The 17,012-nt window shown below is 43.1% G+C and overlaps 1 protein-coding gene across 8 annotated transcripts in view; it reads left to right on the forward strand.

Annotated features, from left to right (window-relative positions):
- The window catches only part of PDE4D (phosphodiesterase 4D), a 645,912-nt gene that overhangs the window by 490,724 nt on the left and 138,176 nt on the right, over window positions 1-17,012 (forward strand). Inside the window, exon 1 of one of the 8 annotated variants that reach the window (XM_079995477.1) lies at window positions 4,400-4,972. The exons of the other annotated variants lie outside the window; for them this stretch is intronic. Coding sequence (XP_079851603.1) covers window positions 4,908-4,972 — 65 coding nt within the window. The 5' untranslated portion in view covers window positions 4,400-4,907. Of the gene's footprint in view, window positions 1-4,399; window positions 4,973-17,012 lie in introns of those variants that run through there. 8 annotated transcript variants of the gene reach the window in all.

The following is a 17,012-nucleotide window of genomic DNA, read 5'->3' on the forward strand; positions in this document are numbered from 1 at the left end:
CAGAGTGAGAGGGGTAGTGGGGCAGAGAGAAACCTCTGCTAATTATCTGTAATTAATATGTTGGGTTTATAAACCTTTCAGACAAATTGTTTAAATGCATTTTTCAGTACAAGCATGCTGCATGTGTTCCAAAACTGTACTTTAGAGCTCGAGAGGCTTTGTTGCTCGCACCCTCCTTCATGCCAAATTCTCCCTTCTAGGGAAAACTTCAGTGTTTAGATATTTGGGGCCACACACAGCTGCAGCCAGGCTTCTCACTGGCATATTCCAATCCCTGATCTTCTCATTTGGAAGGATCTGTTCCACTTGCTTGTTGCAATGTGCAAACCTTGAGCTGGGGCAACTTAGTGACTAAAAGACTTGGGCTACCATGCAGGTGGCACTGTAGTCTAAACCACTGAGCATCTTTGGCTTGCCAGTCGGAAGGTCGGTGGTTCGAATCCCCATGACAGAGTGAGCTCCTGTTGTTCGGCCCCAGCTTCTGTCAACCTAGCAGTTCAAAAGCATGCCAGTTCAAGTAGACAAATAGGTACTGCTGCAGCGGGAAGGTAAACGGTGTTTCCGTGCACTCTGGTTTCCATCATGGTGTTCTGTTGCGCCAGAAGTGGTTTAGTCATGCTGGCCACATATCCCGGAAAGTTGTGGACAAACGCCGGCTCCCTCAGCCTGAAAGCGAGATGAGCGCCGCAGCCCCATAGTCGCCTTTGACTGGGCTTAACCTTCCAGAGGTCCTTTACCTTTACCTAAAGTGCTATAAACCACTTTAAACAGCCACGGCTTCCCCCAAAGAATTCTGAGAGCTGTGGTTGTTGTTTGGTAAAGGCGCTCAATTTCCCAGTGTTCCCTGTGAAGAGAAAATGGTTGTTAAACTGGACTGGGAATTGTAGCTCAGGGAGGGAACAACTCCTAACACCTCTCAGCACACTGACTACAACTCCCAGAATTATTTGGGGGAAGCTGTGACTTTCTAAAGTGGTATCCTAGCTCTTTAAATGTATGGTTTGGATGTGGCCTAACAGAACAGTGCTGGAAGGGACCAGGATATGGCAGGAGGGGTGGGGTTCCATTGCAGTGGAGGCCCCTGCTGTCCCACCAACACCACAAGTTGTTGACAGGCTACCGCTGATTGTGTTTAAGCCTGTGGTAGCTAGCATAAGGCTCTGGAATTAAGAAGGGGAACCCCTCTCTCCCCTGCCCCTTCAATCCTGACCAGTTCAAGCAGTGGGGCTGCATACGTGGCACTGGATCCATTTCTCTATTTAGTTGGACTTGCTTCCCATGCTATGAACCACCATGTCTCTGGTTGAAACCTCAACTCTGCTGTGAAATATGCAGTATCTGCTTTGACCATATGCATTATGATATAGAGCCCACTGGATCACACCCCAAGGCTTGTTTAGCTGAGTGTGGACTGGTTGGCTGCAGAGGAATGGTAGGAGGAATCAGTTGGCGAACCCCTAAAGCAGAGGTTTTCAGCCTTTTGAGTCCACTCCATTGTGGAGTGTTCCGTCAGACTCATCTCCTCTCTCCTTGGGAGTCCTCTGAGCAACTGCTTCTGCCACCCCTGGTCTCTGAGCTTCCCCCCAGCCCCAAAGGCCCCCCTGGCCCCTCTTCACATTTCCCCACAGGGGCCTGGGAAGCCCCAGAAAACCCATTTGCCTGGGGCACTGTAGCCAGGGCTGCTGCAACAAACAGCTGTACAAGCCTTTGGGAGGCAGAGATGCAAGAGGGCATCAGATGAGGGAGGAAGGAAGGACAATGCCTGTGGCACCCCTGATCATCATTCAACGCACCCCAGTGCCACAAGACACTGGTTGGAAAACACTTCCCTACAGGAAGAAGGCTCAGAGCCAGAGGACTGGTGGTCAGAGGGAGAAGACTGGGAGGAGTAGGAGTAGGAAGCTGAAGAGATAACAAGGCTTAGTGAGTGGTGGTGGGGAATTTGTGTCAGAATTGAGTCTGGCTGGTGAAGAGTCATGGGTGTTTCCCCTTCCTGCTGTGATGAGCTCCCCTCCTCCCTGGTCTCACAGAACCAGGTGAGGCATGAAGAGGGTAGAAAAAAAGTTAGCTTCATGCAGGCACAGAGTCTGATTGCTTGGGGAAAACCCTGGTGAGGGAGGGAATTAAGCAGCTGTGGGGAGGTAGGGATCTTCACTCTTAGCAACTGCTTTATAGGGGCAAGACTTGCCAGAGATGAGTCGCTGTGCTCACCAGGCCAGACACTCCTGTGCAGGTCCTTTCTCCTTTTGCTAATAAAGAGTTAACTCCAATGTGTTCAGTGTGATTTACTGCTAGCTTGTTCCTATCACTGAGCATCCTGTGTCTGTAGAGGTCAACTGGAGGCTTTTTGGAATGCTCACAAAAGAGACATGGGGCCAGTAACCTTCTCCCACTGTTCTTCCCCAGTTTCTGACCTGGGGAACCATTCCGGCTAGTAGCCACTGATAATCTTATTGCCTATGAATTAACCTCCCGTTCCCCATCCAAACAAGCAAGGCAAACTATCACATACCAACGCACTTGAGAAGCACATGGATCAGGATCAGTGAGGGGTGTGTCCTGTGGAGGAGGCGTGGCCAAGGCAAGGGTGTGGCCTAGGGAGAGTCCTGGGAGCAAGACTGAAGGCCTTCATTACCTTGCTTGTGGATTAAATAGCTATCTCCCAGCATTTTTAAAACCTTAATTAAACAACAGCAAATCCTTTGGGAGAATGCTAACACATCTCCTATTGCACAGGTTCAGGTGTTTCCAAGGCCCCTTGACTATCCCTGTTTTTAACAGTCTATTGTTGGTCCTCCTCTCTTTGACTAAGAAATGAGGCTCCCCTTTGAAACTCCTAAGCATCGGCCACTAAACATATTATAGAAAATAAAAGCTTGGGAGACAAATGAAGAGAATGCGGAGCATGATGCCTCATTAAAATTCTTTCTGCTGTTATGGAACAATTTGCATACAGATGATTGGCATAAGCCTAGAGGGCAGACATGATCATTCCTGTCAATGAATAACATGTACTGACCGTGGTGCATGTTTTTTTGGAGCTCTTAAAATAGCAATCAATAACCCTCAGCTGATGTTAGCAGAGATTAATGGGCACCTCTCCAGATACAGATGGAAATCTCATTGTCCACATGTTTTGTTTTTTAACATGTTCTTTAAAAAGTAAGGACGCAAGAAGATCATGACACGTCAGTTGAGTTTCGTTCCCAAAACTGCCAGAAGGTTACCCAACCCTTTGTAATACGTAATCGGCTGCTCCTGCACAGAGGAACAGTTCCTCTGCATGTAATCACTTGCTGATGACATCGTTGTCTACATTTTGAAAGCAAATTCCAAAGCATATTCACAACACGGCATTTAAAAATCTCTCCCTGCACGCATCCTCAAATCAGTATGTACATAGCAAGAACGTAACCCCGAAAATGCATATCTTATCTCTTTCACAAAACTGCACATGCTGACACTTAAGAGAATTTCAGATGGAATTTCTTTTAGGGAGGGGGGGTTTATGATTAATGGTTGGCTGGGCATGTTAGCTGCTTGCAAGGGAGAGCCTCTGGGCATCTAGAATGGAGCAGCTCACGTACAGCTCTCACTCCTTTATGAAACAGGACCTTGGCAGCAATCCTATATGAGCTTTTACTTGAGAGTAAGTCACAATGAAGGGACGTAGGTGGTGCTATGGTCTAAACCACTGAGCCTAGGGCTTGCCAATTGGAAGGTCGGTGGTTCGAATCCCCGCGATGGGGTGAGCTTCCGTTGCTCGGTCCCTGCTGCTGCCAACCTAGCAGTTCGAAAGCACGTCAAAGTGCAAGTAGAAAAATAGGTACCGCTATGGTGGGAAGGTAAATGGCATTTCCGTTTGCTGCTCTGGTTCACCAGAAGTGGCTTAGTCATGCTGCCCACATGACCCAGAAGCTATATGCTGGCTCCCTCAGCCAGTAAAGCGAGATAAGTGCTGCAACTCCAGAGTCGGCCACGACTGGACCTAATTGTCAGGGGTCCCTTTACCTTTAAGTCACATTGAACTTCCAAATAGCATGATTAGGATTGTGCTGTGCATAGTATAAGACCTACACATACACTGTATGATAAGTGTGAGAGTGAGAAAGAGAAAGGGAGAGATTGAGACTTATCAGCCCCCAACCACTGTGCATGTATTCCTTTTAGTTTAACTTCCTGTTTAGCATCTCAAGGTGTTTTCTCAACCAGATGTCACTCAGCCCTCAAGCTTTTTGTGTGATTAAGCAGCTGGTTTCCCTTTCTGAAAGCAGTAGGGGGGGGGGAGGGAGAGAGGGAGGGAGGGAGAGAGGGAGGCTGCAAGATATCAGAAGGAAAGAGAGTGAAGAATTATGTTCTCAGGCAGTCCTTGCATTGAACAGGAAGGGGTCATAATGCTCTGTGCTCTTCCATTTACCCTTGCACCTCTGCAAGCGAAGCTTCCCTGGCTACTTACTGGTGCTCCAGTGGCTCATCTTCATATTTTCCTTCTGCCGCCCATCAACAGTTTTAGCATGTGGCTGACCTTTAAACCTGTTATTATAGGATTGCGAGAGAAAAGCGATCAAGAGGCTCTTTCAGCTGCCTTGCTTCCCATGTGACCTAGATGGAGAATAGATTCAAAATACGGTTCCTCCTCCCCCGGCAATGCAAGGCAGAAGAGAAAAGCACTGTCACTTCCAAACAGTGCTGGCACAAAGGCAGGGAGGAATAAAGCCGAGAAGAGCTCCAGTAGTTTAGGACTCCTCTCAAAGAGGCCGGATTTTTGTTGCAAGGAGTAATGCTTTTGAGAAAGCTCCTGTTCTTGAAGCATGCCTGCTCTTCAGAGGGAATACCTGGGGCAGGAGGAGCGGTGTGAGGACAACTGAAGTTTCACTGCTAGGAACACCTGGGATTTTACTTGCAAGATGAGTATTATTATGAAGCCAAGATCCCGATCTACCAGCTCATTAAGAACTGCAGACGCAACTTGGTAATGTGGCTGTTTTCACCCCCTGCTTTGCTGACACTGCCTGCCTGTCTATATTTGTGCTAATATATTGTGTACATGCTGATTCCACAGATTGGGGTGCAAGGGTATGTCCAATCCAGAGATCACCTTTGTTTCTGTTCTACCTTGTTTAGCATGGGGGTGTATGGCAATTTAGCTTTCTTGAACAGAGTGAGAACTTCTGCTGCCTTATTATTATGGACAACTTTTCTGAGTTGGCCTTCTGAAGGGAGACTCAAGGTAGTAGCTTCTATTGCTTGTTGGGTTTCTGTTTTGCTTTTCTGGTGACAACTTTCCCCTTATTTTTCTTGCATTCAATAAGTCAAGTGATGACAGATCATAGGAAGTATGGGAAAACACAGACTAAGATCTTGTGATGAGAGATTTTATCTTGTGTACTTTCCCTTAGAAAAAAAAAATTAAAGGGGAAAATGCCAGCATGTTCCTCTTCTCTCTTAACCCCCCCCCCCGCCCCAGAAAGAGGCATGAGCCAGGACAACAACCAGTGCATTTTAAAATATTATTTTTAGAGCTGGTGTAGCAGAATGGCTAACACAATTGCCCTGTGCCTGTTTGCTCAGAAGCAAGTCCTATTGTCTTCAATGAGGGTTACTCCAAGGTATGCATGCATAGGATTGCAACCTGAGACTGAGCTATGGGTCAGGAAGTCTGCCCCTCATTTGAATCTCACCTATGCCATAGACTTCCTTGGTAGCCTTAAGGAAGTCACTATCTCCTAGACTTGTTCTGCCCACTTCCTGCATGTGGAGGATAATAATACTGAATTGCTTGAAAAGGTTGTTGTAAGGATTATAACTAGATAATGCACCAGATGCACTTGAAAATGCTATGCATTTTTTTTAGTCAGTATTCTTTTTCTTAAACATTGCTATCCTAGCTTTATTTACTTGAGAACAAGTCCCAGTGATCAAAAGTAGTGTTTTCCTCTGAGTAAAACCTGCAAAGGATCGTACTCTCCATTTCCTAAGCAGTTGCCAAAGTTGTAGCCTCTTCTATATGATGGATCTATAAATTATAAGGCTTTTCAAGATGTCTGGCCAGGAAAGGGCAGCTTCACTGATACCTATGCCCTCTGGGCACATCCTAGATGTTTATTTCTAGATGTCCTGACATTCTATCATTTTTGCTTATGTCATCTCTGTGCACATAGAGAAGCACTAAGAGATGTGATTTGTTCTACCTCTAGCTCCAATTTTGACATGACGCTTCTTGCAAAATGTAGGTTTTTGCTGCAGTCGTTTGACATTCATTATGGATATTCCTGATGGTTGGCTTAGCCTTCTTAGCAGAGTCTTCAAATGTTTTACCTGGGGGGGCCATCAGCTATTTGATGTCATCACAATAGCCCCAGCAACATCATTGCAAGTTATAATGAGATCTACGACAGTGGTTTGTTTTTTTTTAATAAAAATAATAGTAGTAGTATTAGTAGGTCCATAGTAATTTTAATAAAACCAATAACAGTATGAGATTATGGTAAACCATTAATCAAACTTCATTCTTCTTCCATGACGTTGTGAAGAAGCGTTGAATTTTCTCAAGCTACGTCAGCCAAATAATACCGTATTTCATAGTTGGTAATTTCATGGAAACTGTTGCCAGCTTTCCAGCGTAAAAGCACAAAAGGCAGTGCTTTGAGAAACAGAGACCAAACATTGCAGCCAGACCTTATTCAGGCAAAACCTCAGCTGACGTCACAGATACTTTCTGCTGGGCGGACCAGCACTCTGTAACTGTGAAGTTTCTGTCAGGTTTTATTTTTTAAAAAAACCACTACACCACAGTTTTTCTCTCCTTTTTTAATGTTCATTTTCTTTCTATAGCCCTTTATTGTTTTCCAGCAGCCAGATAATATTCCACAGTTCTTTTGTTTTACTTATTTGCTCAGTTTAACTGTAACTGATAAGCCTGCAGCTGTTTTGCAGAAAAGCTTTAAGTGTGGCATGTCCGTCCAAAGTATTTCATCTAGTACCAAGTGGTAGATGGAAGTGAGAAAAAAATGTTGCCACCTGCGGCAAAGAGTCCCCAGTTTCCCTCTAGTATAATTCTGCCCCTGTAATCATAGAATTGTAGAGTTGGAAGGGGCCCCAAGGGCTATCTAGTCCAACCCCTCTGACAGCCACGCCTGGGTGGGCTCGAACCACCGACCTTCTGGTTAGCAGCCAGAAGCACTGACCCAATAGCACCACAGAAAACATAGTGCAATTAAAAAAAATGAATATTTTGTTAAGTGAGAATGTAGACAAATTTCTTTTCCTAATACAGTATTTCAGTGAATTGTTTATCAGAATAAGTTCCTTATTGCTATTTCCATTGACTCACAAGCGTATCATCCCCTGATTAGTGTAACCAGTGTAAAAATTTCAGCATGGCTTCCTTCCTTCCTTCCTTCCTTCCTTCCTTCCTTCCTTCCTTCCTTCCAGTGTGGTGTAGTGGTTAAGAGCAGTAGACTCGTAATCTGGTGAACCGGGTTCGCGTCTCCGCTCCTCCACATGCAGCTGCTGGGTGACCTTGGGCTAGTCACACTTCTCTGAAGTCTCTCAGCCCCACTCACCTCAAAGTGTGTTTGTTGTGGGGGAGGAAGGGAAAGGAGAATGTTAGCCGCTTTGAGACTCCTTCGGGTAGTAATAAAGTGGGATATCAAATCCAAACTCCTCCTCCTCTTCTCCTTCCTTCCTTCCTTCCTTCCTTCCTTCCTTCCTTCCACTGCTTTGATCTTCTAGTCTCTTAGGATACTACGGCATCCATTTGCCTGTCTCTGTGGTCTTATTCTTTGCAGAACATTGCAATTATCCAGGCTGTTTGTCTTGAGTTGTGAATTGGGGGACCCAGAATGCCAATTGTGAATGCTTGGTTAATGTGCACCGAGGTGTAAAACGCATGATCATCAGCCGTGTGTTTTTGGACCATGCCACCGAGACTGTGGCCATGATGCTTGAATACTCTCATGTGCGAAATAAACTTCTCCCCGTATTCAAAACTAGAAAGTCCAAAAGACACTGAGGCAGAACTTTCTCCCTAACATGGCAGCTTGATACAGTTTTCAGACCAGCGTTTGCACATGATCTGAAAGATCCTCATTCATAAAAAGAGGTGCAAATGCAGAAGTCCTCTGGTAGGGCAAGGGATGCGTATCTGTGGTATAGTTCGTGCTTTGCATGGGAAAGGTCCAAAGGCCATTCTCTGGCATTTACAGGTAGGGCTAGGAATGTCTTCTGAATCTCTAGAGCTTGGGTAGGCAAACTAAGGCCCGGGGGCCGGATCTGGCCCAATCGCCTTCTAAATCTGGCCTGCGGGTGGTCCGGGAATCAGTGTGTTTTTTACGTGAGTAGAATTGTCCTTTTATTTAAAATGCATCTCTGGGTGATTTGTGGGGCCTGTGGTGTTTTTACATGAGTAGAATGTGTGCTTTTATTTAAAATGCATCTCTGGGTTATTTGTGGGGCATAGGAATTCATTCATTTACCCCCAAAAATATAGTCCGGCCCCCCACAAGGTCTGAGGGACAGTGGACCGGCCCATGGCTGAAAAAGTTTGCTGACCCCTGCTCGAGAGAGCTGCTTCTGGTTAGAATAGACCAAGCTTGATGGACTTGATTCAGTATAAGGATACCCTGGAGAAGGGAAGAGCACAGGCGCAAATATGTATTTTTAATTTTCCATGTCCCTTCACCCCGTTTTGTGTAAATTCTTGTCTTAGGAAGAATTCTCGAGAACTCAAAAGCTTTCCAAAATTCTACGACATTTTGGGTTGCCCTAATAAAGGTATTGCCCAACTGTGCAGTTTGAATGATTTTTCTTTTCTTCTTCTTATGAACCAACACGGCTACATCTGCATTTTAAACATTTTCATTTGCCCTGGCGTACTTCTGGTTACTATGAAGGATGTGTAAGATCGAGTTAAAGTACAACTGATTTCAGCAGAAGAGACATTAAAGTGCATGCTTAAGTCACCCACTAAAATCGGTAGAGCTTAAAAATTAGCTCGATTGCATTCTAAATGGGTGGGGATTTTTGTTGTAAGAAGTCTGATTCAGAGAAAAAATGAGTTACCTATGATACATCTTGGTCAAGGTTGTGTTTATAATTACGGTATATAATATGGCTTCTGCTAGAGGAGGAATAATGTTTTCTGTTGTTATTGCATAGTGTCAATCTGCAGCTGTTTTCTGGCTTCCTTTGGGAGTCAGTTTATGATGTTATATGAAGTCTTTTATTAGCATCATTGTGCATTAGCCATTGCCCCTGGAAACATTTTGGTGTGTAGTTGCCATGGAAAGAAGGGGGAATGGAACTATAGATATCTCTTAGTAACACCTTTAGCTAGTGGAGTCAATGTGATACAGTGGACAGTGAGGGCCTTGGATCCATGTCAAATCTTGTCCTGTCTCTGTAAGGCCCCTTGTATGGTAGTGGGCAAGCCATTATCTCCCCCCCCCCATCCTTAAAAAAGAGGAAGGAGCATATTAGTGACCCACATCACTATGGTGCTCAGGATAAATCGCAGCAAAGTCTGAAAAGCGCATTGTAAATTTAACTGCTTCCTAAATGCTAGCACATATTCAATACCTGGAGAGCCACATTATCCATTTCACATTCCATAACTGTGATGGTAGATATTGGATATATTTTGGATATACAGTGGTACCTCGGTTTAAGAACAGTTCGGTTTAAGAACAATTTGGTTTACAAACTCTGCAAAACCAGAAGTGTCCTGGTTTGTGAACTTCACCTCGGTATAAGAACGGAATCCGAATGGTGGAAGGCCACCAGCGGCGGGAGGCCTCATTAGAGAAAGCGCGCCTCAGTTTAAGAACAGTTTCGGATTAAGAATGGACCTCCGGAACAGATTAAGTTTGTAAACCGAGGTACCACTGTACAGTGGTACCTCAGGTTAAGTACTTAATTCATTCCAGAGGTCCGTTCTTAACCTGAAACTGTTCTTAACCTGAAGCACCACTTTAGGTAATGGGGCCTACCGCTGCTGCCGCGCCGCCAGAGCACAATTTCTGTTCTTATCCTGAAACAAAGTTCTTAACCTGAAGCACTATTTCTGGGTTGGCAGAGTCTGTAACCTGAAGTGTATGTAACCTGAAGTGTATAACCTGAGGTACCACTGTACTTGAAATCAGTCAGAAAATATTCACAGGCTTGTATATATTAGGCCTTTGTAATATATTAGGCCTTTGTAAGAGGGCCCACTAGAACCAGCTCAACTAGAAGAAGTCAATAAGCAGATTAACTCTAGCTGTGTGTGAACACATTGACCTTGGCAATTTCTCTTTCCCTGTTTTTCCTCTTTCCAACCAGGTTCATAGTCTCCACTATGAGTCACATCTCTCACCCTCTTATCTCCCCACAACACCTCTGTGCCTACATCATTCCCAGAGGAGCCATCACCCTCTATCCAGCAAAAATAGGTGTAATTCACCGACTGACTTTTCAGCAAATGCTGAGAGCTTATTCACCTGCTGGAAAGCGCTGTTCTTGCTTTGGAACACATGCCACGTTAACCCCACTAACCACTTTAGCACAAAATTCAACAGAGGAGGCATCATTTTATTTTCAACTTCAAAGTGAAAAACAGTGCTGGACTCTAATTTTGGCTGTGCAAATCATCCAAGACACAAATCATCTGATGTCTTGAGCTGATTTGGATTCTCTCCAAAGTGACACACATTGCCTTAGGTGAAACTCTTTCTTTTAGGGTCTTGGAAATAATGTTTCTATTGATGAAGCTTAGAACAGTGTTGCCTCATGGATTCATAGCCTAGCCAGTTATCTGCCATTGAAACATCTGGTGCTTTGCTTAATAATGTGGTCTCTTCCCAATTTATTACACTTTAATGTCATGTGGTTGGTGTCTGCCAATTTTCTCCATTGAGGTCATTTTGAACTTCTAGCCGACCTCTGGGAAATTTGCAGCACCTCCCAGCTTTGTATCATTCACATCCTTAGTGAAGATACTGATTGGTATGCCTTTCCCAGAGTTGCCTTTCTTTTATTTTTTAAATGGGACAATCATTTTCTTTCCCCCAATCACCTGGAACGCAAGTATGCAATTGCATTAGCTTGTGATTCTGAGATGTGCCTGGCTAACTCCTGCAACATCCTTTACTGAATGTCACCAGGCTTTGCTGACTTCAATCTATTGTCCCTGTTATTTGGCATGCTTTTTGATTATCTTGCCTTTCCTTCATCATTGTTGCCAGATCTCTCATCACAGCCTTCTCTCAGCCTCTAAGGAGAGAAGCCATGTCAGCTCCAGGTTGTTGTTGTTGGTTTTGTTTTGTTTTTTTTTGGGGGGGGGGTTCTTGGCCAAGGTTTTTTGGGGAGCTGGTTGGGCCCACCTCTTCCTTGCTGCTATTGCCATTCTCAGTTCACTCTCCCTTTAGGTCCAATCCATACAGCTGCCCACAGGGGGAGTGCACAAGGCAAGTGAAGGATGCAATCCTGCACCATCTCCTTGCATGTGTCGCTGCTGGAGGTTCTTGGTTTGCCCCAGTGAGCGAGGGTGTAGTGACCAAACAAAACCCAAGAAGCCACAATTCATATGGAAATAATTATTTTAAACATATCAGCAGAAGGGCAGGCAATAATTTCAGTTTACTAAGATTTAAAGATAATAATATTGAAGAGAAATCAACAGAGAGAGAGAGAGAGAGAGAGAGAGAGAGAGATGGGAAAGGATAAATATGTGCAAGTAATGAGTAAATGGAGAACAAAACAGAATACGAATATGTAATTTAACTTTTAAACTTAACTCAGAAGAGCGAGATACAACTTGGCAATTATAAACATTACTTATGACATGAAAAATGTAACATTCTTAATTATTCATTTGCCCCCTAAAATTTCCACCAGTTTAACTTAGTTAAAAACTTTGCTGTGTTACAACACTATAGTAACTTCTAAATATTAAGAAAAGACAAAAGAAAGAATATGATAGTTACCTATCCAAGCAGTAACTCAAAGGAACCAGTTTCTGTGGGCCTGGGGAAGAGCTGAGTGGTAAATGCAAGATTCTGCGGGTAGGATCCAGAAAAATCCAGATGAAGGGGAAAGGGTAGAAAAATAGAATAACGAATTAGGAACTGTGCTTGGGAGTAATCAAAAACTGACAGGACAGATTTAAAGCAGGAAACTCCTCTTTTAAAAAAGCAAGCAGAACATGTAAAAGTATAAGAAAAATTTGGAGCTAAGCAAAATTTTAAACAAGCAAAGAAGTGAATTCTAGCACAGAGTGCAGTCTCTCTTTTTTTATCCCCATTGCACCTAGAATTTTCTCCATCCTGGTTTGTCCCATTTTGTTGCCCCACTTACCCCACTAAAAATTAGTTTTGTAATGTTAAATGGCAGTTCATGGGACAAACACCGGCAGAAAGAGTTATCAATTGTTTTAGGGGTTGATGTGATCCCAAACTTATTGGGCACAGGGAGAGTCAGAAATGTCGCCCAGGGCTGCTAGCCACATCGAATAACAAATCTCGTACCTTCTTCACAAGGCCTTGTCAGCATTTCTGGTTCTCGCTCTCCAGACAGAAAAGAACCTTTGCCCTCAAGACAAGACATTCCAACCTACTTCTTTCATGAGCATGAACTTCTTGACCAAAGTTGTTTTCTTCCATTCACCGTTCATGCAGATTTGCCCCCAGAATTGAGCTCAATAACACTTTTTGGATGGATACTCACAGGCAAACAGGCTGTGGCATCAATGAGGGGACCCAAGGGGAATCAGGCTCATGCATGGAGGTGGGCCTGGGCCAGGAGAGGGAAACTCTAAAGCAAATGGATTTCAACCTTTTTCTATGTCTTTTCTGTAAGTTTTCCAAAGACCACACTACTGTGCCCTAGCTATAAACAGTCAACTCTGTATACGCTTTATGTGACAAGCTGAGCGAAGTTTTTGTATCCGCCATCATGTGAATGGCAGAGAGGTTTATTTATTCATTTGAAAAATTATATCCTATCTTTAACTACACATGCTCTCATGGCGGCTGACAGTTAAAACAATCTACAGTAAAACAGCCCAAAGCATAGCAGAACAAAACTTTGGAAGTTACACAGGATTAAGCAACCAGTGCTGGCTGGTTATAGCTCAGTTTAGACAATGCAGAGGCAATGTTGGTGGGTGGTTCATCTGACATAGGAGGTAGCGGGCAGTCTGTTCTGGAGGGGGGGGTGCTCCCCCTAAAACATAGTTGCCTTGCAAGGAGTGCAGAAACACGTGTGCACATGGGGAGAGAGAGAGAGAGAGAGAGAGAGAGAGAATGTCCTTTTAAATATGCACTCATGATTTGTATTTCTATTTTCAGTGCTATTTGCAACTGCATAAAAAATGGGGGGGGGCAGTCATAACAGTTCATTGTCCTGCTTTTGTTGTGCTGTGGCCCCTCCAGGCAGCAGTAATGTGGCAACATTGGGGAATCATTGCAGATCTTAAGAAAGCAGAATAATCCCACCCCTAATGCACTACTGCTGTGTCAAGAACATACTGCAGAATACACCTGCCACAAAACACCAGTTTGGATGGGCTTAGAGAAAGAGGTTGTCGAAGGAGAGAAAGGGATAGAGAGAAGGGGGTGTCCCCAGCTGCAAGTGACTCCAGACACACCCATTACTCCTGCCCTAAAAGATCAGATCCTCAGCTTGGGGGATCAGCTGGTTGACTCAGCTGTGTCAACACAGGCCAAGTAGCTTTCGCAGCACATAACATGTAACACCATGGGAGGCTGGTCTGCCAGATCCTACTACCTCTAGGCAGAATACCTTAGTCACAGTTATCTATGACATCCCAGACTTTGATTACCTCAGTGTGTGAAATGTGGGACTGCTCATTGGGACTATGTTTAGTTCCTGCTGCTGCTGTTGGATTGCTAAGTGAGACCTTCTTTTGACTTGATTCTTACTCGTACATCTGATTCTTTAACATCCAATGTTTGTTTTATTACAAGGTTTGGGGGGGGGAGTGCATTACTTGCACAAAGGCAACACAGCCTATAAAATTTCTAATGGGGGGAGGCTGTTGTGAAAGTAGCTTTGTCCTGTGTTTGTTGCAGAAAAGCTACCAAAGAAAGCAATCTAGGCTGAACCTGGTGAAGAGCGTATGAGAGGGGAAGGATGAGTGACTAATTTTTAGTTGCTCCTGCTGCCTTGTTCTGTGCAAAAAGAAGAGGGAGCCTGCAATGGTGTTTGAGGTGCAACAATGTGGAAAAAGGCAGCTCCCCTCTGCCTGTTCTATATCTGTCTACTGCTCAGTTTTACAGCTGTTTCCCAGGGTTCTATTTATTTAGGGGGAGGAGTATAAACCACTTAAGCAGTTCCCAGGTGGTGGACATAAAACAGTATAATACAATTGTTGATAAAACCAACAAAATTTAAAAGCAAATCCAGCAAACTACATTATATGTCCAGATAGGCATGCTAAATTTTAAAAAAAGTTTTTTAGCAAGCATCTGAAACAGTATACTGATGGTTGAAGCATAGGTTCTGCTACACTAAAAGTTCCTCCCCCCTCCTTTATTTCATTTGTTTAAACAGCAGTTAATTACAGTAAAGTAGTAGAGGAAGAAAATTGTTTGTTTGTTTAGTGGCAGGATTTCTAGACCACATTTATGCCCTTGTGCATCTCCTGCTTATTTCAGTGGAGCTTATGCAATGAGGATGTTCCAATGGGTTGTTCTTAATAAGCTCTCATAATGCACCACTGGAGGTGGCTGCCTCGTGACTTTTGCAAAGGAATGGCTTCTTCCTCCTCCTAACATTGGGAAATGCTGAATTTTGAGTGTGTTCTTTTATTGGATGGTGCATTTCGTATAGTCTCTGCTGTGCTTGAACGTCAAATGAACAAAAAGATAGGAAGATGCCTCTTCAATCTTGCAAAGCACTCCAGTACCAACTGCATGCCTCCAGTCTCTTGTGCGTTCATAGATTTATTGAGCTTGACACTAGTGTGTCTGCTGCATTCTGAATTATTTGTGAGAAGGAGCAACAGTATTTTACAGGCAATGACCTTCTGAATTAAATATGAACATTAAGAAGTCAAAAGGGCTGCAATCACAGTAACAGTGTAAGGGGGGGAAAGCTGTTTGCCCTATTATTCGAGAACGGGGTAATTCTGCAAATCAAATGCCTGTTATATTCAGGGAGTCAAACCATTAATGTTGTTCTTCTATAGCTAGGGGTTATAGTTCAGATTCAGCTATGAAACTGTTCTGGTTTAGTTCTGGTTCAAAGCCAATAAAGGCACTGTAATTGATTCAGCACACTTTCGGAACTGGATCATTTCCAGTTCATGGGAAGCAGAAAGTTAAAGGGTCTAATTTGTTACATATGTCAGCTATCACCTGTAAGTACTATGAAAGATGCACAGTAATAACAACAACAATAACTAAAGCACTTAATAGTAAAATGGCAGCCTTAACCCTCAAAGTCACATGCCTTTGAGATGTCAAGGTATAGAATGACATACTCAGAGTAGGCCCATTGAAATCGATGGATCTATTCTATGCCTAGTTTGATAGATTGGCTTTGCATTCTGAAGATAACATTTGGTTGGGATCATGAAGTGTGTCACCAAATTGGGTTGTTTTTTTGACTCCTTATTTTGTACTAACAACTTGCTCAGGGACATTTATGTTTTGGGGAGAAAATAAGGATTTGGTTTTATTCTTGGTATGTTCTATCTTTCTGTTACTGGTTTTTTCTGCATATGCTGCTGAATGAGATGGTTAAATTATTATTTTTTATTTAATTGCTTGACTTCTCAGGTAGTAGAGTGGATTGTACCACTTCACACAGTGGAAGAATGCCATTTTTAAAAATTACTTCCCATATTTGTTGTTGTTTTTTAACAAGAAAAATCTCCTTGCAAGTAAAGCATCATGCATAGAAGGAAGAAATCACCTCATCCAACCCAGTCCTTTCTGTGCTGCTTTTCTACCTGCAGAGTAATTTTGCATAGAAGAGGATTACTGGCTGGAAGTATTATTTTAAATGTCTGAGTAAGCCACCCTAAAGGTCTTTTGTGAAGAAGGACATACTTCACGTATAACTACATAAATAAATACAACAGTGTGATTACTGTCTTGCAGTCAGAAATAATGGCACAGTCCACTCTGCTACCTCAGGATTCTTATCACCTCAGGCTTTTGTGTCAAAAGCTCAAGAACTTGACAAAATACATTAACCCTTGTGCTCACTGCATCCTTGATTGGTAAAATTTGAAAATAGAGATTGGGGAGAAATTCCATTCAGGTTGTATTTAAAGGCAAAGCTACCTAATTCACACTTCTAAACCAACATGTGAACCAAAACAAAGCCAACAATTATTTGAAACTTGTGGTTCCCATAACATACATTATTTTATGGGGGATTGTTTGCAGAAATGTGTATATTAGGCAATTGCATATAAACCTATGAATATTATTATTATTATTATTATTATTATTATTATTATTATTTGTATCGGAGGAATTCTCACTAAATCACTGGTGAATTTTCAGGAAGACTTTTTAAAAAAACAACAACAACCCACAACCTAATGTTGAAATATGGAGAACTGAACTTTTAAGAATGGAAAAATGAGAAAATGAAATTGACGGATTCTCCCATCTCTATTTGCATCATAGGTTGTTGTTTTTTAAACCAGAGGACTGTATTAGTCACTTCACTTTCCCACATGTGTTCATTTTTGAAATACCAAGAATGAAGCAGAATAAAATAGGACCCAAGAAGGTCACTCAGTAAAGAAATGGAAGAGGACAGGAAGGGGGAGGGGTTGCATTATTTCCATAAACTAAATGGAAATAAAGCCCTTAAGTGATCTTCCTTTGTGTAACCAAGTATGCGATGGTTCCTACCCTGCACCCCCCCCCTCCGCCTTTTCATTCAGTGATGTAAAAAGCAATGAAGAGAATACAAAAGAGCACTCCATGTTAAAACGATATGAGAAACCATCACATGTGCAAAGCCATTCAGCATGATCTCTAATTAACCATGAG

The sequence above is a fragment of the Podarcis cretensis genome (assembly GCF_951804945.1).
Source record: "Podarcis cretensis genome assembly, chromosome: 11".
In the NCBI taxonomy this organism is placed as follows: Eukaryota; Metazoa; Chordata; class Lepidosauria; order Squamata; family Lacertidae; genus Podarcis; species Podarcis cretensis.